This window comes from Nerophis lumbriciformis, linkage group LG16 (assembly GCF_033978685.3).
Source record: "Nerophis lumbriciformis linkage group LG16, RoL_Nlum_v2.1, whole genome shotgun sequence".
NCBI classification, from domain to species: Eukaryota; Metazoa; Chordata; class Actinopteri; order Syngnathiformes; family Syngnathidae; genus Nerophis; species Nerophis lumbriciformis.
The window spans coordinates 19377099-19401149 of record NC_084563.2 but is presented as its reverse complement, the minus strand read 5'-3'; the positions used below and the strand labels follow the sequence as shown (position 1 = coordinate 19401149).

Genomic DNA, 24051 nt, shown 5'->3' with positions numbered 1-24051 from the left:
ATACCAATATTTTGGTACCGGTACCAAAATGTATGTATGTAATTTTTGAAGCTTTTCAGGTGGAATTCTTTCCCATTCTTGCTTGATGTACAGCTTAAGTTGTTCAACAGTCCGGGGGTCTCCGTTGTGGTATTTTAGGCTTCATAATGCGCCACACATTTTCAATGGGAGACAGGTCTGGACTACAGGCAGGCCAGTCTAGTACCCGCACTCTTTTACTATGAAGCCACGCTGTTGTAACACGTGGCTTGGCATTGTCTTGCTGAAATAAGCAGGGGTGTCCATGTTGACGTTGCTTGGATGGCAACATATGTTGCTCCAAAACCTGTATGTACCTTTCAGCATTAATGGTGCCTTCACAGATGTGTAAGTTACCCATGTCTTGGGCACTAATACACCCCCATACCATCACAGATGCTGGCTTTTCAACTTTGCACCGATAACAACCCGGATGGTTCTTTTCCTCTTTGGTCCGGAGGACACGACGTCCACAGTTTCCAAAAACAATTTGAAATGTGGACTCGTCAGACCACTTGTACACTTTGCACCAGTCCATTTTAGATGTGCTCGGGCTCAGCGAAGCCGGCAGCGTTTCTGGGTGTTGTTGATAAATGGCTTTCGCTTTGCATAGTAGAGTTTTAACTTGCTCTTGCAGATGTAGCGACGAACTGTAGTTACTGACAGCGGTTTTCTGAAGTGTTCCTGAGCCCATGTGGTGATATCCTTTACACACTGATGTCGGTTTTGGATGCAGTACCGCCTGAGGCATCGAAGGTCATGGGCATTCAATGTTGGTTGTCAGCTTTCCCGCTTACATGCAGGGATTTCTCCAGATTCTCTGAACCTTTTGATGATATTACGGACCGTAGATGGTGAAAACCCTAAATTCCTTGTAATAGCTCGTTGAGAAATGTTGTTCTTAAACTGTTGGACAATTTGCTCACGCATTTGTTCACAAAGTGGTGACCCTCGCCCCATCCTTTTTTTTGTGAATGACTGAGCATTTCATGGAAGCTGCTTTTATACCCAATCATGGCACCCACCTGTTCCCAATGAGCCTGTTCACCTGTTCGATGTTCCAAATAAGTGTTTGATGAGCATTCCTCAACTTTATCAGTCTTTTTTGCCACTTGTGCCAGCTTTTTTGAAACATGTTGTAGGCATCAAATTCCAAATGAGCTAATATTTGCAAAGAATAACAAAGTTTTCCAGTTCGAACGTTAAGTATCTTGTCTTTGAATATAAGTTGAAAAGGATTTGCAAATCATTGTATTCTGTTTTTATTTACCATTTACACAACGTGCCAACTTCACTGGTTTTGTGTTTTTACACACAAACTGTGTTTTATTTTACTCTTTCCATATCTACTTTATCTATTTGTATTTGTGTTTGACTTTCTCTTCTACGGTTACCAAATATCATTTTAGTTTTACTGAGTTTCAAAGAACCCTTTTTTGTCAACACATCGCATTATCTCAAAGTTGGTAGCAGTCATGGTCACATGACTGCCTTTTGACCAATCATTGAGGAGATAGCCTGAATCGCAGTTGGCCGTATTCTCAAGTTATTTTCAAGTTTTACGATGGACAGTTGCGCAGAATAGGTGGAAAGCGTCATTCCTAAATTCCGCGCTGCCAGAAAGAGGCCAAAGATGACAAATGTGAGCGTTTATTTTGAAGTTGTGGTTGTCAATTTCTCTGTAACATCATCATCTCGGTCCAGTATGGAGATTTTTTTTTTTTCAAGGCAGAAAATATTTCACGCTAATTTAAGGCTACATGGGCCATTAGTGTTTTACTTGGCACAGGCTTTGTAGAATGTATATTTGAAGCAAGTTTGCTTTAGGGGGGAGGATTTCACGCGGAGGGATCATCCTTACGCACACAATCTTTGCTCCACACTCTTTAATGACCTTCCACAGAGAACAGTGGGAGTGTGTCCACACCTCACCCGTTATTTAGCTCTCACCCGAAAGGGCGGCGTCCTCATTCAATAAGTCAAGATACAAAATGTAGTAGGAGTTGGTAGAACCTCACCATGAAGGATAATAATAATATAAAATAAAGTAAAAACAAAGTATGTAATAATTCACTACAAATAGTGGACCGCTTCTGTTAGCTACTTTTCTTTGTTTATAATGTATATTTGTTTATAATGTATATTTTCTGTTGGATCTACTCTCAATTTTATGTTGCCCCTTTTTTTTTTTTTGCTGCAGCTGTTACATATGCTGTAATATTATACATAGTAATTGTTATATATTGTATATATTATATAAAAATATAATATGATATAATTATATAATATATCAGTATATATTATATACTGTATATATAATATGTAAATATTACATATGTTATATTTTATATTGCTACTATGGTAAATTTTTAGTCTACTTTATACCTGCATTATCCTTTCCATCCTTACCCTTTCCATCCTTTGTAACTGAGCTCCTGTGTGGAACAATTTCCCTTGTGGATCAATAAAGTTTGTCTAAGTCTAATTATTTAAAAAATGCATCTTTTACTTGGAATTTTTTTTTTATTATCCTCCAAGCGGGTCATCGCTGTAAAATAGTTTTATTGATATTAAAATAATACATATTACATATGTATTAAAAATAAAATATAAAGGCAATTTAAATGTGATGAAAATACACTTTATAAAGAAATACTGTGTTTTGTCAAACTCCCAGTTAGGTATGTTTGATCGTATAATAACAAATACATAGATTAAAAAAAACTACCAAAATATATTATTGAATAAAAAATAATCAAATTTCAAAGTTCACTATAAAACCATATAAATATTAAATTATAAAAATATTTATAAATATCAAATTAGAAATACTTTAAAAAAAAAATCACATCCATTTATTCCATGCACATTGATATTAAAATAATACATATTACATATTTATTTAAAAAAAAAAACAACATAAAGGCAATTTAAATGTGATGAAAATACACTTTATAAAGTAATACTGTGTTTTGTCAATAAACTCCCAGCTCGGTATTTTTGATCGTAAAATAACAAATACATAGATAAAAAAACTACCAAAATATATTATTGAATAAAAAATAATCACATTTCAAAGTTCACTATAAAACCATATAAATATTAAATTATAAAAATATTTATAAATATCAAATTAGAAATACTTAAAAAAAAAAAAAATCACATCTATTTATTCCATGCACATTGATATTAAAATAATACATATTACATATTTATTAAAAATAAAATATAAAGGCAATTTAAATGTGATAAAAATACACTTTATAAAGAAATACTGTTATGTCAATAAACTCCCAGCTAGGTATTTTTGATTGTAAAATAACAAATAGATTAAAAAAAACTACCAAAATATATTATTGAATAAAAAACAATCACACTTCAAAATTCATAATAAAACCCTATAAATATTAAATCATAAAAATATTTATAAATATCAAATTACAGTAAATTAGTAATACTAAAAAAAAAAATCACATTCATTTATTACATGCACATTGATATTAAAATAAGAATGTATAAACGAAAATATTAGAAATAAAAAATGTTGTAAAAAAATAAATAAAATAACACAATGAATTATGATATTGTAATAATTGTTAAAGATGTTTAAATAAATGTATAGAATATATAATTAAAATATTTAAAAAATATATATATAAAAACAACCGGTCATTGCAGAAAAATAATTAGTATTAATAAATAACAGTATGTGTAACTTACATAAATACAATGTAAAAATAAGAAAGAAGTGAAATACTGATCACATGGTGTTATAATTACATTTGATCATCAAAGGTTTTTGAGCATAGCAATATTAATATTAACGCCATCACGCCACTTCTTTTTCTACGTCTGAGATCCGTTTAGTCGGCTTGCTCTTCACGCCAACCTCCCCCCCCGTCACTGGGATATACAAGGTGTCTGTCAGCGGGGTGGCCATTGAGGGAGGGGGCCCCAACAAAACCGCCACTTAGCCGAGTGCCGGGCGAGCACAAAGAGCCTAGGTCAGAGGTCACCTGGTAGGCAGGAGCGCCCCACACTCTTTGTCTCACGCTTTTTTTATTTTTTTTATCGTCTTTCTCTCTTGGAATTTTTTGCCATCTCTCACCCCCTGCTCTCTTTTTTTTCAGGTTTTCTGGGCTCATTGTCTGAATGGCCTCTTCCACTCCGTCATCCTCTTCTGGTTCCCTCTTCAGGCCTTCCAACACGGTGAGGCAGCAACACCCGCTTTGTCTTCATCAGCACTTCCCGCACACACGCGTCCGCCGCTGAAGGAGCATGTCTCGTCACGCGTGTTAGCGTCCTGTCTCATATTTTTGACCAATACGAGGTCCCGCAGTAGTGTGCAGCCTTAATGCTGCAACTTCCACAGTTTAAAAGTGCTTTTTAGGAACAGCACGCCATTTTATGTGTCTGGAGCTTTGATGCCAGCTGTGTTTATGTGCTGCCTCCAAGCGCTACTGTGCGTTAGTTTCACTTTTTGCACATGCTGGATGAATTTTTGCCTCATTCCTGTGAGAATCCTGCGTGTGTCTGAAGCATTAAGGAGTGTGAGTTGGTTAACATTAAGGAGTGGGACAGGAGGACACAAATGTTAGCGTCATTAGCATAGCTACATGAGCGACAATGCTAACATTACACCCACATTTTAACAGCAACGTGATCTTCGGACTTTTTGTCACATTTCTCGTTCAACTTTATCTGACGTTACGACTTTTTGTCACATCAATTTACAATATTTCTCGTTAAAGTATCTTACATTACGACTTCTTGTTACATAAAGTTACAACATTTCTCGCTAAACAAACTATCTGATGTTCCGACTTTTTGTCACATGAATTTACATTTCTCGTTAAACTTTATCTGACGTTCCGACTTTTTGTCACATAAATTTTAATTTGTCGTTAAATTTTATCTGAAGTTACGACTTTTTGTCCAATAATTTTACATTTCTTTTTAAACTATCTGACGTTAAAACTTTTAAACACATAAATTTACAACATTTCTCGTTAAACCATCTTACATTACGACTTTTTGTCACATAAATTTACATTTCTCGTTAAACTATCTTACATTACGACTTTTTGTCACATAAAGTTACAACATTTCTCGTTAAACTATCTGACGTATCGACTTTTTTTCACAGAAATGTTCATTTCTCCCAAAATTTATCTGACGTTATGACTTTTTGTCACATAAATTTACATTTCTCATTAAACTATCTTACATTACGACTTTTTGGCACATACATTTATATTTCTCATTAAACTGTCTTACATTACGACTTTTTCCTACATAAAGTTACAACATTTCTCGTTAAACTATCTGACGTTACAACTTTTTGTCACATAAATTTACATTTCTCATTAAACTATCTTACATTACGACTTTTTGTTACATGAAGTTACAACATTTCTCGTTAAACTATCTGACGTTACGACTTTTTGTCACATTAATATACATTTCTCGTGAAACTTTATCTGACGTTACGACATTTTGTCACATAAATTTAAATTTCTCGTTAAACTTTATCTGAAGTTATGACTTTTTGGCCATTAATTTTACATTTCTCTTTGAACTATCTGACGTTAAAACTTTTAAACACATAAATTTACAACATTTCTCGTTAAACCATCTTACATTACGACTTTTTGTCATATAGATTTACATTTCTCGTTCAACTTTATCTACTGTTACGACTTTTTGTCACATAAATTTACATTTCTCGTTAAACTATCTTACATTATGACTTTTTGTCACATAGTTACAACATTTCTCGTTAAACTATCTGACGTTACGACTTTTTGTCATATAGATTTACATTTCTCGTTAAACTTTATCTACCGTTACAACTTTTTGTTACACAAATTTACATTTCTCGTTAAACTATCTGACGTTACGACTTTTTGTCACATAAATTTACATTTCTTGTTAAACTATCTTACATTATGACTTTTTTTCACATAAAATTACAACATTTCTCGTTAAACTATCTGACGTTACGACTTTTTGTCATATAGATTTACATTTCTCTTTAAACTTTATCTACGTTACGACTTTTTGTTACACAAATTTACATTTCTCGTTAAACTATCTGACGTTACGACTTTTTGTCACATAAATTTACATTTCTTTTTAAAGTATCTTACATTATGACTTTTTGTCACATAAAGTTACAATGTTTCTCGTTAAACAAACTATCTGACGTAACAACTTTTTTTCACAGAAATTTTAATTCCGGTAAAATTTAATTGACATTACGACTTTTTGTCACATAAATTTAAATTTCTCGTTGAACAAACTATCTGACGTTACGACTTTTAGTCACATACATTTACATTTCTGGTTAAACTATCTGACGTTACAACTTTTAGTCACATAAATTTACATTTCTCGTTAAACTTTATGTGACGTTACGATATTTTGTCACATAAATTTACAATATTTCTTGTTAAACTATCTTACATTACGACTTTTTGTCACATAGAGTTACAACATTTATCGTTAAAATGTCTGACGTTACGACTTTTTGTAACATATATTTACATTTCTCATTAAACTTTATCTGACATTACGACTTTTTGTCACATAAATGTACAACATTTCTCGTTAAACTTTATCTTACATTACGACTTTTTGTCACATGTCAAATGTTACAACATTTCTCGTTAAACAAACTTTCTGACGTTACAACTTTTTGTCAGAGAAATGTACAACATTTCTCGTTAAACTTTATCTGACGTTACGAATTTTTGTCAGAGAAATGTACAACATTTCTCGTTAAACTTTATCTGACGTTACAAATTGTTGTCACATAAATTTAAATTTCTCGTTAATTTTTATCTGACGTTACAACTTTTAGTCACATAAATTTACAATATTTCTCGTTAAACTATCTTACATTAAGACTTTTTGTCACATAAAGTCACAACATTTTGCGTTAAACAAACTATCTGACATTACAACTTTTTGTCACATAAATTTAAATTTCTCGTTAAACTTTTACTGACGTTACGACTTTTTGTCACATAAATTTACAACATTTCTCGTTAAACTTTATATGACGTTACGACTTTTTGTCACATAAATTTACATTTCTCGTTAAACATTATCTGACGTTACAACTTTTTGTCACATAAATTTACAACATTTGTTTTATTTTTTTAATTAATTTTGGTCAAAGGGAGCGCATTTCAATTTCTTACACACACTTGTTATTACGTATGTTGGCCAGAGGTGGAGCACTTCAAATGTTTGCACACACTTGTTATTTCATATGTTGACCAGAGGGGGAGCACTTTTAAAACCGACACACAGTCAATTAGAAAAATCCCTCCTTTTTGGGACCACCCTCATTTTGATAGATTTCACCACCAGGGGTGCAATTGAGATCTCTATTTTTTGTTTTTTTGTAACGTGCTTTAGGCCGATGACAAAGGAGTCACAGACCACAGATGGCCCCTGTGCCGCACTTTGGGCAACCCAGCTGTAGAAGCTAACTGTTAATGGCCACTATAGTCTTAGTACCGTAGTGTATTTGTTCATCCTGTGGTCACATATGGACGTGGGTTGTCTTACGTAAAATCAGCTGTTCACCTGGCGGGTTTTTATCCAGTAGCAGAAGTGCAACTCTACCTTTCAGCGCAGAGAGAATTGCAATCTTTCGGAGTCCTGGGCTGTGGACCACACAAGTACCGGCCCGCTGCCTGACACAAAGGAACTGTGATTGACAGCTCCTCAGCCAAGCCTCAGTGCACTTCAGACAGGAGGAGGGCCGCAAATGGACACCTGCCTCCTCCCAGTTTGGAATGACAATACATCCAAAACATCTATTTTAGACAATTGTTTGTGGGAACATTGCTGGTTCCTCACTTCCTGTTTGTCCTCCTGTCCCAATACTTTTGCCCAGCATTCAAACAGCAAACGTTCACCCCCTAAAATTCTTGCAATGTTTTTACAGATACAGTGTTTGGCAATGGAAGAACCCCCGACTATCTGCTTTTAGGAAACATGGTTTACACCGTAAGTACATATACTGCATACTAGTACCATATACTGCACACTAGTACCATATACTGCACACTAGTACCATATACTGCACACTAGTACCATATACTGCACACTAGTACCATATACTGCACACTAGTTCCATATACTGCACACTAGTACCATATACTGCATACTAGTACCATATACTGCACACTCGTACCGTATACTGCACACTAGTACCGTATACTGCACACTAGTACCGTATACTGCACACTAGTACCATATACTGCACACTAGTACCATATACTGCATACGAGTACCATATACTGCATACTAGTACCATATACTGCACACTAGTACCATATACTGCACACTAGTACCATATACTGCACACTAGTACCATATACTGCATACTAGTACCATATACTGCACACTAGTACATATACTGCACACTAGTACCATATACTGCACACTAGTACCATATACTGCATACGAGTACCATATACTGCATACTAGTACCATATACTGCACACTAGTACCATATACTGCACACTAGTACCATATACTGCATACTAGTACCATATACTGCATACTAGTACCATATACTGCACACTAGTACCATATACTGCACACTAGTACCGTATACTGCACACTAGTACCGTATACTGCACACTCGTACCGTATACTGCACACTCGTACCGTATACTGCACACTAGTACCGTATACTGCACACTAGTACCATATACTGCACACTAGTACTATATACTGCATACTAGTACCATATACTGCACACTAGTACCATATACTGCACACTAGTTCCATAAACTGCATACAAGTACCATATACTGCATACTAGTACCATATACTGTACACTAGTATCATATACTGCACAGTAGTACCATATACTGCACACTAGTACCATATACTGCACAGTAGTACCATATACTGCACACTAGTGCCATATACTGCATACTAGTACCATATACTGCACATTAGTACCATATACTGCACATTAGTACCATATACTGCATATTAGTACCATATACTGCATATTAGTACCATATACTGCACACTAGTACCATATACTGCACACTAGTACGGTACCAGTGTGCAGCATATGGCACTAGTATGCAGTATATGGTACTAGTATGCAGTATATGGTACCAGTGTGCAGTATATGGTGCTAGTGTGCAGTATATGGTGCTAGTGTGCAGTATATGGTACCAGTGTGCAGTATATGGTACCAGTGTGCAGTATATGGCACTAGTATGCAGTATATGGTACTAGTATGCAGTATATGGTACCAGTGTGCAGTATATGGTGCTAGTGTGCAGTATATGGTACTAGTATGCAGTATATGGTACCAGTGTGCAGTATATGGTACGAGTATGCAGTATATGGTACTAGTATTCAGTATATGGTACTAGTAGTACCATATACTGAATACTAGTACCATATACTGCATACTATATATATATGGTACTAGTAGTACCATATACTGAATACTAGTACCATATACTGCATACTAGTACCATATACTGCATACTCGTACCATATACTGCACACTAGTACCGTATACTGCACACCAGTACCATATACTGCAGTATATGGTACTAGTAGTACCATATACTGAATACTAGTACCATATACTGCATACTAGTACCATATACTGCATACTCATACCATATACTGCACACTAGTACCGTATACTGCACACCAGTACCATATACTGCACACTAGCACCATATACTGCACACTGGTACCATATACTGCATACTAGTACCATATACTGCATACTAGTGCCATATACTGCACACTGGTACCATATACAGCATACTAGTACCATATACTGCACACTAGCACCATATACTGCACACTAGCACCATATACTGCACACTGGTACCATATACTGCATACTAGTACCATATACTGCATACTAGTGCCATATACTGCACACTGGTACCATATACTGCACACTAGCACCATATACTGCACACTAGCACCATATACTGCACACTGGTACCATATACTGCATACTAGTACCATATACTGCATACTAGTGCCATACGCTGCACACTGGTACCATATACTGCATACTAGTACCATATACTGCATAGTACACGTGATACATGTTGATTGCATCGTCTTGTTGTGTCCTGCACAGTTTGTGGTCATCACAGTCTGCCTTAAAGCCGGCCTGGAAACATCCTCCTGGACTATGGTAGGTGTTCATGACACACAAATATGACATTTACCGCATTTTCAGGACCATAGGGCGCACCGGATTATAAGGCGCACTGCCGATGAATGGCCTATTTTTGATCTTTTTTCATATATAAGACGCACCGGATCATAGAGCGCATTTAAGGAGTCATACTATTTTTTTTTTTCTAAATGTAAAACACTTCCTTGTGGTCTACATAACATGTAATGGTGGTTCTTTGGTCAAAATGTTGCATAGATGATGTTTTACAGATCATTCACGGTGGCAGAGGGGTTAGTGCATCTGCCTCACAATACGAAGGTCCTGAGTAGTCTTGGGTTCAATCCCGGGCTCGGGATCTTTCTGTGTGGAGTTTGCATGTTCTCCCCGTGACTGCGTGGGTTCCCTCCAGGTACTCCGGCTTCCTCCCACCTCCAAAGACATGCACCTGGGGATAAGTTGATTGGCAACACTAAATTGGCCCTAGTGTGTGGATGTGAGTGTGAATGTTGTCTGTCTATCTGTGTTGGCCCTGCGATGAGGTGGCGACTTGTCCAGGGTGTACCCCGCCTTCCGCCCGATTGTAGCTGAGATAGGCTCCAGCGCCCCCCGCGACCCCAAAGGGAATAAGCGGTAGAAAATGGATGGATGGATGGATTCAAGCCGCTTTCTGTTTCGGATATGCTGTTTTGTGGGCGGTCTTATTTACGAGGCTCACCTTTGGCAGCGTCTTCTCCCCGTCATCTTTGTTGTAGCGGTGTAGCGTGCAAGGACGGGGGTGGAAGAAGTATCAAAAGATGGACTTTAGACATTTAGACATTCAGACTTTACTACAATCAATAACGGAGCAGCATCTCCTCATCCGGAAGCAACAAGGCCCGTGAAAAACCATCCGACCGGAACTCTAATAGCTAAAGTTCCTTGGGTGAATAATGTAAACTCACTATACCGGTATGTTTTAGCGCTTTCATGGCAAGTTTACTGACAGATATAAGTAAGAACTTTACACTACTTTATATTAGAAATGGCAACAGCAGAGGATGAATGTCCCATAACAAGAAGAAGCTTATCGACGACAGCTATATGATAAGTGTGACCAGTAGATGGCAGTCAAACATTAGAGATACGTGTAGACTGCAATATGATGGTAATATGACTCAAGTTAACAACACCAACATTTCATATGTTCCATTGAAAATATAGAACTTTCAAAAATGTTTTAGTACGACTTTGGTAAGCTATATTTGTCGGCGCATTAAACATAGGAGTATTATTATGGTGTGTGTATAAGGTAAGACATTATCTGGCGTTTTGTTTTGCAATATTATGCAAAAGCAACTTTTCTTACCTTCTGGTACCTGCTGATCTGTATATTGGATCTGCATAAGTCCTGAAAATTTGTGTGAGTCCGCCTTTGTAGTCCGTACTGACACTGTAGTCGATAATATTCTTCTTTTTCTCTATCTTATTGTAATGGGACATTCATCCTCCACTGTTGCCATTTGTAATATAAAGTAGTGTAAAGTTCTTACTTATATCTGTCCGTAAACTCGCCATGAAAGCGCTAAAACATACCGGTGTAGTGAGTTTACATTATTCACCCAAGGAGCTTTAGTTATTAGAGAGTTCCGGTCGGACGGTTTTTCACGAGACACATTTCCGGCCTTGTTATTGCACTAGTGAGCCACGACGCATCCTGAAGAGACTGTCAGAAAGCGGCTTGAAGATGATCTGTAAAACATCATCTATGCAACATTTTGACCAAAGAACCACCATTACATGTTATGTAGACCACAAGGAAGTGTTTTACATTTAGAAAAATATAATAATAATATGACCCCTTTTTGCGCCCTATGATCCGGTGCGTCTTATATATGAAAATAAACCTGACTAGACCTGCTCATCGGCAGCGTGCCTTATAATCCGGTGCGCCCTATGGTCCGGAAAATACGTTATATATACTGTATATATATATATATATATATATATATATATATATAGTCGAGGTTTCAGTGGTTTATCCGTTATACAGTGCTCAATACCGGGGTAGGTCAGGAAAAAACACTAAGGCTATTTCATCCCTACAAGCCTGTTGCGCAAGTTTCCGAGCTCTTCAGGGGATTTTTTTTTATTTATTTATTTTTTTTATTGGTAACACTTAAGTATGGGGAACATATGAACCATTAATTCGTTGCTTATTAACATGCAAATTAGTAACATATTGGCTGTTAATTAGTCATTATTAGGTACTTATTAAGTACTTATTAATGCCTTATTCTGCATGGCCTTTTTTGTACAGCCAGTAAGCCATTAACTAAGAGTCTTCCCTAACCCCAACCCTAATCCTATGTTAATAAGCAACTAATTGGGACAAGCAGTAGAAAATGGATGGATGGATGTTCCCCATACTAAAGTGTTACCATTTTATTTTATAAAATCCCCTGAAGAGCAGGGAAACCTGTGAAACAGGCTTGTAGGGATGAAATAGCCTCCGTGTTTTTTCCTGACATATATATATTTGTTTTTTCCTGATATATATATATATAGAAAGAGAGAAATATATTTATTTCTATAAATATTTTTTCTTTGTTTTTTAAGAAGAATATTATTTAAAAAACATAGAAAAAAGGATAAAGTTGGAAATTCAGGAGAAAATAAAGCTGTATGGTAATTAGACCAAAATGTCACAATATGATGAGAAAACGAGACTAAAACACTAGTATTAGGAATAAAAAGATGTTTTTACTTTCCAGTTTAGTCCTAATTCTACGTTGACACTTGCTTGTGTTTGCAGTTCAGTCACGTGGCCATCTGGGGCAGCATTGGACTGTGGGTGGTGTTCTTCATCATCTACTCCTCCTTGTGGCCCCTCATCCCTCTCGCGCCCGACATGTCCGGCGAGGTAAGCACCGGCGTGTACGACCTGCGTTCCCTCAGCGCTCCTCCGTAAGGAGAACCAGAGGCTGGGGACCTGTCAGACCTCCGGCTTGTGTTGCATAATAGCTTAATTGGTCCAATTAGGCGGCTGTTTGTGTTACGGCGGCCTCGCCGGGTGTGAGCATGTGCAGGTGACGTCGAGGCTGGTAGGAAAACAAAACGAGGCGAGTTGTGTAGCTTACCTGCGACGGTCATGTCGCAGGAAGCAGTTGACCCTGAAACTGGTGTTGCTTTTTGTGTCGCTCGACTCTGATGCAACTGTCAAGTCCACAAGTGATGTTTGCCAGCACCCTTGATGTTTTATATCCTTTAGTTTAGTAGTAATACTGCCACATTTTTTACTTTTTACAACTCTTTCCAGTTCACAAAATGTTTTCCTTCCTTTATTTTTGTAAAATTCAGACCTAATGGTCATTATTACGACTTTATCTCATAAAATTACGACTTTTTAAAATTGTATTATGGCTTTTTTCTTTTCCCCTTTGTATGTTACAAGTTTATTTGTGTAACAATCCAATTTTTTTCTCATAACAAAAGATTTTTTCTCCTCATGCAAGTTTATTTTCATAAAATTCGGACTTTACTATTTTTATTTCTCATATTAGGACTTTTATCGCATACTATTACAAAAGCTTTCTCCTAAAACTAATTTTATTAAATTTTTTGACTTACTTTTTATTCTGCCTTTGAATATTTCAGGCATATCTTTTGAAAACGTCATCTTTTATTTGCATATTCATGCAAAATTACAAGTCTTTTTGTAAAGTTGGTCATTTGGGCATAATTTTACAGCTTTCTTCCCCTCATATTATTGTTCTTATCTTTTCCCCCTTTTGTATATTACAAATGTATTTTTGTAATAATTCCAACTAGGGATGTCCGATAATGGCTTTTTGCCGAAATCCGATATTCCAATATTGTCCAACTCTTTAATTACCGATACCGATATCAACCGATATATACAGTCGTGGAATTAACACATTATTATGCCTAATTTGGACAACCAGGTATGGTGAAGATAAGGTCGTTTTTAAAAAAAAATTACAAAAAATAAAATAAGATAAATAAATTTAAAACATTTTCTTGAATAAAAAAGAAAGTAAAACAATATAAAAACAGTTACATAGAAACTAGTAATTAATGAAAATGAGTAAAATTAACTGTTAAAGGTTAATACTATTAGTGGACCAGCAGCACGCACAATCATGTGTGCTTACGGACTGTATCCCTTGCAGACTGTATTGATATATATTGATATATAATGTAGGAACCAGAATATTAATAACAGAAAGAAACAACCCTTTTGTGTGAATGAGTGTAAATGGGGGAGGAAGGTTTTTTGGGTTGGTGCACTAATTGTAAGTGTATCTTGTGTTTTTTTATGTTGATTTAATAAAAAAAAAATTAAAAAAACGATACCGATAATTTCCGATATTACATTTTAACGCATTTATCGGCCGATAATATCTCTAATTCCAACTATACTTTCGTAATATTACAACTTTTTTCTCATACAAATTTTACTTTTTTCTCACTATGAAATTGTACCAATCATGCAAGCAGAGTTTTATTTTCATAAAATTACAACTTTGTTCTCATTGGATTCCGACTTTTTTTTATGTTTTTATTTTAATAATACTGACAAATATATCTCAAACTTTTGTCTCAAACTTTTGTCTTTGGTCCGGAGGACACGACGTCCACAGTTTCCAAAAAACAATTTGAAATGTGGACTCGTCAGACCACAGAACACTTTTCCACTTTGTATCAGTCCATCTTAAATGAGCTCAGCGAAGCCGGCAGTGTTTCTGGGTGTTGTTGATAAATGGCTTTGGCTTTGCATAGTAGAGTTTTAACTTCCACTTACAGATGTAGACTTAGACTTAGACATCCTTTTTATTGTCATTCAAATTTGAACTTTACAGTACAGATAAGAACGAAATTTGGTTGCATTAGCTCATGGTAGTGCAGGATAAAAAAGCAATAAGGTGCATATATAAATAAATAAATAGGTTACTGTACAGATAAATATATTGCACTTTTTCCATATGCATCCACGTTTATGGATGTATGTTATATTGTCTTTTTTATTCCAGCGAGTTAATCCATTTTGGGGGAGTTGAGGGGATAATTTAATTATGATGCGTTCAAGAGTCTTACGTCCTGAGGGAAAAAGCTGTTACAGAACCTGGAGGTTCTGCTACGGAGGCTGCGGAAACTCTTTCTAGAGTCCAGATGCTGTTGGTCAGTAGGCTCTCTATAGTAGCGACGAACTGTAGTTACTGGCAGTGGTTTTCTGAAGTGTTCCTGAGCCCGTGTGGTGATATCCTTTACACACTGATGTCGGTTTTTGATGCAGTACCGCTTGAGGGATCGAAGGTCACGGGCATTCAATGTTGGTTTACGGCCTTGCTGCTTACGTGCAGTGATTTCTCCAGATTCTCTGAACCCTTTGATGATATTACAGACCGTAGATGGTGAAATCCCTAAATTCCTTGCAATAGCTGGTTGAGGAATGTTGTTCTTAAACTGTTGGACAAATTGCTCACGCATTTGTTCACAAAGTGAAGTGAATTATATTTATATATCGCTTTTCTGTTTTGACTCAAAGCGCTTTACATAGTCAAACCCAATATCTAAGTTACATTTAAACCAGTGTGGGTGGCACTGGGAGCAGGTGGGTAAAGTGTCTTGCCCAAGGACACAACAGCAGTGACTCGGATGGCGGAAGCGGGGATCGAACCTGGAACCCTCAAGTTGCTGGCACGGCCACTCTACCAACCGAGCTATACCGCCCCACAATTACAAAATTGTAATTTTTTTTTTAATAAAATTGTGACTTTTGGCGAGTAAAATTACGATTCTTTTCATGAAATTGCCAAAATGTTAAGCTTTTCTTGTGAAATTGCGACTGTTATTGAGTAAAATTCCAACTTTCATCATAACATTGCACACGTTCAGTTTTTCTTGTAAAATTTTGACTTGCGTTGAGTAAAATGACGACTTTTATTATAATACCGCCAAAAGGGTGAAATTGTGACCTTTTTCTTCTGAGATTCCGAATCATTTTTCACAACAAGCTTTTTCATATTTGCATAGTATGTATATATTATTAATGTTGTAAATACACATCTTTATATATCTAGAAAGGGTGGTCCTAAAGAGGTAGGCAATTTTTTGGAGGTCTTAAGAAGGTAAGAAATACCTGTGTGTGTGTGTGTGTGTGTGTGTGTGTGTGTGTGTGTGTGTGTGTGTGTGTGTGTGTGTGTGTGTGTGTGTGTGTGTGTGTGTGTGTGTGTGTGTGTGTGTGTGTGTGTGTGTGTGTGTGTGTGTGTGTGTGTGTTGCTTTCATCCCCTCCCTGCAGCGAACACACTCATGTCGTCCTGTGGCTCGCTGGTAACCTTACACACCGTAAGACTCCTTGTCTCCTCACTCCTTAGTACATCATCAAACAAGGACACTTCTCTTCTCTCTCTCGCTTTCTTTGTGTGAAACCTGAAACTGCATCAAGAGAAGCTTCTGTGAAGACGCAGGGTCATGCTAAAGACCCGACGCCACTCAAGTACATGATATCACATGGCATATTAGTGTATAATAACGCAGTTTTTGGCCGCTTTTGTCGACATCAAATTTGGGGCCCAAAGCAAGGACATAAAAAAAATCACATTCCAGTAGTTATTGTTGACATTGTCTTCCTCAGTGTCACTTAGCAGTGTGAAATGTCTAGTTGCACCACATTACACCTTGCACACAGTGACTTCCTGTTCAGTGCTAAGTCAGCGTCAAATTAAAAGCATGTCAATATTAACTCGGATGCTACCACAAAATGTTATCGTTTTTGCTTATTTAGATTTGAGCATGTACAAAATGTTGTTGGTATTACAAACCCCAAAACCGGTGAAGTTGGCACGTTGTGTAAATCTCAAATAAAAACAAAACACAATTATTTGTAAATCCTTTTCAACTTATATTCAATTGAATATACTGCAAAGACAATATATTTAATGTTTGAACTGCAAAACTTTATTTTTTTGCAAATATTAGCTCATTTGGAATTTGATGCCTGCAACATGTTTCAAAAAAGCTGGCACAGGTGGCAAAAAAGACTGAGAACATTGAGGAATGCTCGTCAAACACTTATTTGGAACATCCCACAGGTGAACAGGCTAATTGGGAACAGGTGGGTGCCATGATTGGGTATAAAAGCAGCTCCCATGAAATGCTCAGTCATTCACAAAAACAAGGATGGTGCGTGAGCAAATCGTCCAACAGTTTAAGAACAACATTTCTCAATCAGCTATTGCAAGGAATTTAGGGACTTCACCATCTATGGTCAGTAATATCATCAAAAGGTTCAGAGAATCTGGAGAAATCACTGCACGTAAGCGATGATATTACGGACCTTCGATCCCTCAGGCGGTATTGCATTAAAAAGCGACATCAGTGTGTAAAGGATATCACCACATGTCAGTAGCTACTGTCAGCAGCTACAGTTTGTCGCTACATCTGTAAGTGCAAGTTAAAACTCTACTATGCAAAGCCAAAGCCACTTATCAACAACACCCAGGAACGCTTGCCGGCCTCGCTGGGCCCGAGCTCATCTAAGATGGACTGATGCAAAGTGGAAAAGAAAGAAGTAACAAATTAGCTAATATTTGCAAAAAATAACAAAGTTTTCCAGTTTGAACGTTAAATATCTTGTCTTTGCAGTCTATTCAATTGAATATAAGTTGAAAAGGATTTGCAAGTCATTGTATTCTGTTTTTATTTACCATTTACACAACATGCCAACTTCACCGGTTTTGGGGTTTGTACATATAAAACTTAATTTAGGCCAAAAATATGTAGAAACAAATTCTGCAATGTAGTGACGCCGCAGTCTTTGAAGCGCGATGTGGCGAAGGACAACTTTCTGTATTACGGGTTATTCCTGATTTGTGTGGTAAGTGTCAACACCACACTGTACGCCGCCTGGTCTTCTCCAAACACTGTAAATCACAGCGCTGACTTCCAAATGTTTGACTAGAAGGTTTGTTGGAAGACAGGCGGCGTGGACAGACGAGCCCGGCGTGAAAGTCTGTTTGTTTTCCCCCGTCGGATCTCTTTTGTGGCGTTATTGGCAGGTTTGTCCGCGCTGATGTTGATTTAGGGGCCGGGCCTTGTCGACGAGGCTGTCAGAGCGGTGCTGAAAAGGAGAAGGAGCTTTGTTTTCACTTCGTCTTTCTCCAAAGAATATCTCTTTTATTTGCTGGTTGTTCATCATCGCAGTTGTTAAAGTTAATGTTGCGGAAGATTTGACCTTACTGTACTGCAATTGAAGCCACTGTACACCAGTAGTAGTAATAACATTTTATTTAAGTATTATACTGTATACTACATAATAGTATAGTTTGTTATAGCATTGTATATTTAAAATCACAGATATTTTAAAAATATTTCATTTAGACAGGAAGTCCATATCGGAACTACAAAACCCAAAAGCAGTGAAGTCGTTACGTTGTGTAATTCGTAAATAAAAACAGAATACAATGATTTGCGAATCCTTTTCAACTTATATTCAATTGAATAGACTGCAAAGACAAGATATTTAATGTTAAAACTGAGAAACCTCTTTTTTTTTTTTTTTAAATCATTAAGAATTTAATGGCAGCAAAACAGTTGGCACAGGGGCATTTTTACCACTGTGTTACATGGCCTTTCCTTTTAACAACACTCAGTAAACGTTTGGGAACTGAGGAGACACATTTTTGAAGCTTTTCAGGGGGATTTTTTTCCCTTTCTTGCTTGATGTACAGCTTAAGTTGTTCAACAGTCCGGGGCCACACATTTTCAATGGGAGACAGGTCTGGACTACAGGCAGGCCAGTCTAGTACCCGCACTCTTTTACTATGAAGCCACGCTGTTGTAACACGTCGCTTGACATTGTCTTGCTGAAATAAGCAGGGGCGTTGTTATGGATGGCAGCATATGTTGCCCCAAAACATGTATGTACCTTTCAGCATTAATGGCGCCTTCACAGATGTGTAAGTTACCCATGTCTTGGGCACTAATACACCCCCATACCATCACAGATGCTGGCTTTTCAACTTTGCGTCTAGAACAATCCGGATGGTTCTTTTCCTCTTTGATCCGGATGACACGACGTCCACAGTTTCCAAAAAAAATTTGAAATGTGCACTCGTCAGACCACAGAACACTTTTCCACTTTGCATCAGTCCATCTTAGATGAGCTCGGGGTCAGCGAAGCCGGCGGCGTTTCTGGGTGTTGTTGATAAATGGTTTTGGCTTTGCATAGTAGAGTTTTAAGTTGCACTTACAGTTGTAGCGACGAATTAACCATTTGTCTAATGATTACACAGCTTTGAGGATATCCGTATTTGTGTCTTCCTAAGGATTTTAACCATAACCCATGTTATTTACAATGACGTAGAAAAAACTAGTTGTTAATAAATGACCATGTGGTCAAAGTACATTTCCTTTACACGTTCTCATGCACTCTAAATCAAATCTTATTTTAGAAAATCTTTCCAGCTTCAAATACAAAACCCCAAAACCAGTGAAGTTGGCACACTGTGTAAATTGTAAATAAAAACAAAACACATTGATTTGCTGATGCCTGCAACCTATTTCAAAAAAGCTGGCACGAGTGGCAAAAAATACTGAGAAAGTTGAGGAATGCTCATCAAACACTTATTTGGAACATCCCACAGGTGAACAGGCTAATTGGGAACAGGTGGGTGCCATGATTGGGTATAAAACCAGCTTCCATGAAATGCTCAGTCATTCACAAACAAGGATGGGGCGAGGGTCACCACTTTGTGAACAAAGGTGTGAGCAAATTGTCCAACAGTTTAAGAACAACATTTCTCAACCAGCTATTGCAAGGAATTTAGGGATTTCACCATCTACGGTCAGTAATATCATCAAAAGGTTCAGAGAATCTGGAGAAATCACTGCACGTAAGCGATGATATTACAGACTTTCAATCCCTCAGGCGGTACTGCATCAAAAAGCAACATCAGTGTGTAAAGGATATCACCACATGGGCACAGGAACACTTCAGAAAACCACTGTCAGTAACTACAGTTGGTCGTTACATCTGTAAGTGCAAGTTAAAACTCTACTATGCAAAGCCAAAGCCATTTATCAACAACACCCAGAAATGCTGCCGGCTTTGCTGGGCCCAAGCTCATCTAAGATGGACTGATACAAAGTGGAAAAGTGTTCTGTGGTCTGACGAGTCCACATTTCAAATTGTTTTTTGGAAACTGTGGACGTCGTGTTCACCGGACCAAAGAGGAAAAGAACCATTCGGATTGTTATAGGTGTAAAGTTGAAAAGCCAGCATGTGTGATGGTATGGGGGTGTATTAGTGCCCAAGGCATGGGTAACTTACACATCTGTGAAGGAACCATTAATGCTGAAAGGTACATACAGGTTTTAGAGCAATATATATTGCCATCCAAGCAACGTTATCATGGACGCCCCTACTTATTTCAGCAAGACAATGCCAAGCCACAACAGCGTGGCTTCATAGTAAAAGAGTGCAGGTACTAGACTGGCCTGCCTGTAGTCCAGACCTGTCTCCCATTGAAAATGTGTGGTGCAATATGAAGCCTAAAATACCACAACGGAGACCCTGGACTGTTGAACAACTTAAGCTGTACATCAAGCAAGAATGGGAAAGAATTCCACCTGAAAAGCTTCAAAAATGTGTCTTCTCAGTTCCCAAATGTTTACTGAGTGTTGTTAAAAGGAAAGGCCATGTAACACAGTGGTAAAAATGCCCCTGTGCCAACTTTTTTGCAACGTGTTGCTGCCATTAAATTCTAAAAAAAAAAATGGAGTTTCTCAGTTCGAACATTAAATATCTTGTCTTTGCAGTCTATTCAATTGAATATAAGTTGAAAAGGATTTGCAAATCATTGTATTCTGTTTTCATTTACGAATTACACAACGTGCCAACTTCACTGGTTTTGGGTTCTGTAGCACCCTCGCCATGATTACAACGTTCACGTTAGATAAATGGGAAGAATACCCTGCATGGAACGTGTTGTCACAGTTCCAGGCGGAGAAGGAGCTGCTCCAGGTGAAAGACGCGTCCTCAATCCTTCGCAGGTACTTCCTCCACCCAGGGGGTTGCGGTGCAGACAAAAAGCATGGTATCATTTAGTCACGGCAGATTAGGGCTCCATCTCCCTCAGCGTTTCCACAACACGGCTGTTTGTTTTGGCTCGTCTTTGTCATGCATGCTTCTCATTAAGGGCCACTGAAGAGGATGATGAAGGCTGCCTGTTATCAGGTGTTCCTTGCTTGGAAGGCCTCTTCTTGTTATCTGATAGGCTGCTAAGATCTGTACTCTCATACAATGACCCGTGTGTGTGTGTGTGTGTGTGTGTGTGTGTGTGTGTGTGTGTGTGTGTGTGTGTGTGTGTGTGTGTGTGTGTGTGTGTGTGTGTGTGTGTGTGTGTGTGTGTGTGTGTGTGTGTGTGTGTGTGTGTGTGTGTGTGTGTGGTGTATGTAAGACTGTTTCAGTAGTGTATGTAAGAGTGTTTCAGTAGTGTTTATAAGAGTGTTTCAGTAGTGTATGTAAGAGTGTTTCAATAGTGTTTATAAGAGTGTTTCAGTAGTGTATGTAGGAGCATTTCAGTAGTGTTTATAAGAGCGTTTCAGTAGTGTTTATAAGAGCGTTTCAGTAGTGTTTATAAGAGCATTTCAGTAGTGTTTATAAGAGTGTTTCAGTAGTGTATGTAAGAGCATTTCAGTAGTGTTTATAAGAGCGTTTCAATCGTGTTTATGAGAGCATTTCAGTAGTGTATGTAAGAGCATTTCAGTAGTGTTTATAAGACCATTTCAGTAGTGTATGTAAGAGCATTTCAGTAGTGTTTATAAGAGTGTTTCAGTTGTGTATGTAAGATCATTTCAGTAGTGTATGTAAGAGCATTTCAGTAGTGTTTATTAGTGTTTCAGTAGTGTATGTAAGAGCATTTTAGTAGTGTTTATAAGAGCGTTTCAGTAGTGTAAGTAAGAGCATTTCAGTAGTGTTTATAAGAGCATTTCAGTAGTGTATGTAAGAGCATTTCAGTAGTGTATAAGAGTGTTTCAGTAGGGTGTGTGAGAGAAAAACATTTCTGTTGTTTATGTGAGAACATTTCAGTAGTGTGTATAAAAGAAAAAGATTTCAGTTGTTTATTTGAGAGCATTTCAGTAGTGTATGTTAGAGGTAATTCTGAATATGTTTAACATCTAATTTTAACCTTTTTTTTTTTTTTTTAAATGGTCCTCAGTAGTCACGTACAAATGTGTGTGAATTATGCAAAATTATTTAAATTTGGTCCCCATGAACCATATTAACTCTTTTTCCCCAGGGTCCCCAGTAAGAATGATCAGCACATTACTTCATCAATCCAGAGATTTAAAGACGTGTATGAGCTAACTGGGCAGTGGCCATTTTACCAAAAAATGTTATGCCTCCACAACCTGTATAAAGGGTGGTCCCCACAAGTGATGATCAAAAACTTGGTCCCCATTCCAAATGATAACCAGTATGTGTGTGTGTGTGTGTTGTCAGGCGGAGATGATGTTCTCTTCGGCGGTCTTCTGGACGGGCCTGGTCTTCATCCCTATCACCTCGCTGGTCTTTGACGTGGCCTACAAAGTGTGAGTCTCCTCAGCAGGAAATTTCTCCTAAATCCCCTCCTGTCTCCTTCGCTTTGTCTCGCCTCGGATTCATGTCCGCATCTGCACGACATTAAGGTCTTGATGTTTGCTCGCAGGGTGAAGAGAGTGTTCTTTAAGACGCTGGTGGATGAGGTGCAGGAGCTGGAAGCGTTATCCCAAGATCCTGGTGCGGTGGTACAAGGGAAAAGGTTCGTGTACGCTCTTCTTCATGTCTTTACGCACGCCAAAAGTGAATTAATTTGACGCACAAAGTGAACACAGGAAGCACATAACACACTTTACAGGATTTACAATAAAAACATGAGGCTGCGTTCACACTTGTCGGCTAGTCTGGTCTGAACCAGAATAAAACAAAACTTGGTGGTCATTTTGGTGTGACATAGCTTTTGTGACATATTACAAAGCCCAAAACAAGTGAAGTTGGCACGTTGTGTAAATTGTAAATAAAAACAGAATACAATGATTTGCGTTTCCGGGTGTTGTTGATAAATAACAAAAATAGTAATAATAATAGATTTTATTTGTAAAAAAGCACTTTACATTGAGTAAACAACCTCAAAGTGCTACAGTGTATTAAAAAAATAAAAAGATAATACAAATAAATACAAATAAAAACTAGAACAGCCTAATTGCTAGAACTAGTATGCATACATCTAAAAAAAAGGCTTTTTTAAAAAGAAGGGTTTTTAAGCCTTTTTTAAAAGCATCCACAGTCTGTGGTGCCCTCAGGTGGTCAGGGAGAGCGTTCCACAGACTGGGAGCGGCAGAGCAGAAAGCCCGGTTTCCCATTGTTCGTAGCTTTGTCCTCGGAGGTTGGAGGAGGCTAGCCTAGGTGTCGTGTGGAGGATTTGGGGGTGAGTAGTTCTTTGAGGTAGAGGGGGGCTTTTCCATGGAAGCACAGGTGGGTTAGTAGGGAGACTTTTTTTTCAATCTTGAGTGGAACAGGAAGCCAGTGAAGGGATTTGAGAATTGGTGTGATATGGTCATATTTCCACACTCTCCTCATGATCCTAGCAGCACTATTCTGTATGTATTGCAGCTTCTGGATGTCTGGATGGCTTTCGCTTTGCGTAGTAGAATTTTAACTTGCACTTACAGATGTAGTGACCAACTGTAGTTACTGACAGTGGTTGTCTGAAGTGTTCCTAAACCCATGTGGTGATATCCTTTACACACTGATGTCGGTTTTTGAAGCAGTACCGCCTGAAGGATCAAAGGTCAC

The 24051-nt window shown here is 37.6% G+C and overlaps 1 protein-coding gene across 5 annotated transcripts in view; it reads left to right on the top strand.

Moving 5' to 3' along the window:
- Positions 1–24051, top strand: part of atp8a1 (ATPase phospholipid transporting 8A1) — a 342299-nt gene that overhangs the window by 296793 nt on the left and 21455 nt on the right. For all 5 annotated transcript variants that reach the window (XM_072914888.1, XM_061976742.1, XM_061976744.1 and 2 more), the window contains 6 exons: positions 4149–4227; positions 7979–8040; positions 10172–10228; positions 13005–13112; positions 22720–22808; positions 22925–23017. In XM_072914888.1, coding sequence (XP_072770989.1) covers positions 4149–4227; positions 7979–8040; positions 10172–10228; positions 13005–13112; positions 22720–22808; positions 22925–23017 — 488 coding nt within the window. The remainder of the gene's footprint in view (positions 1–4148; positions 4228–7978; positions 8041–10171; positions 10229–13004; positions 13113–22719; positions 22809–22924; positions 23018–24051) is intronic.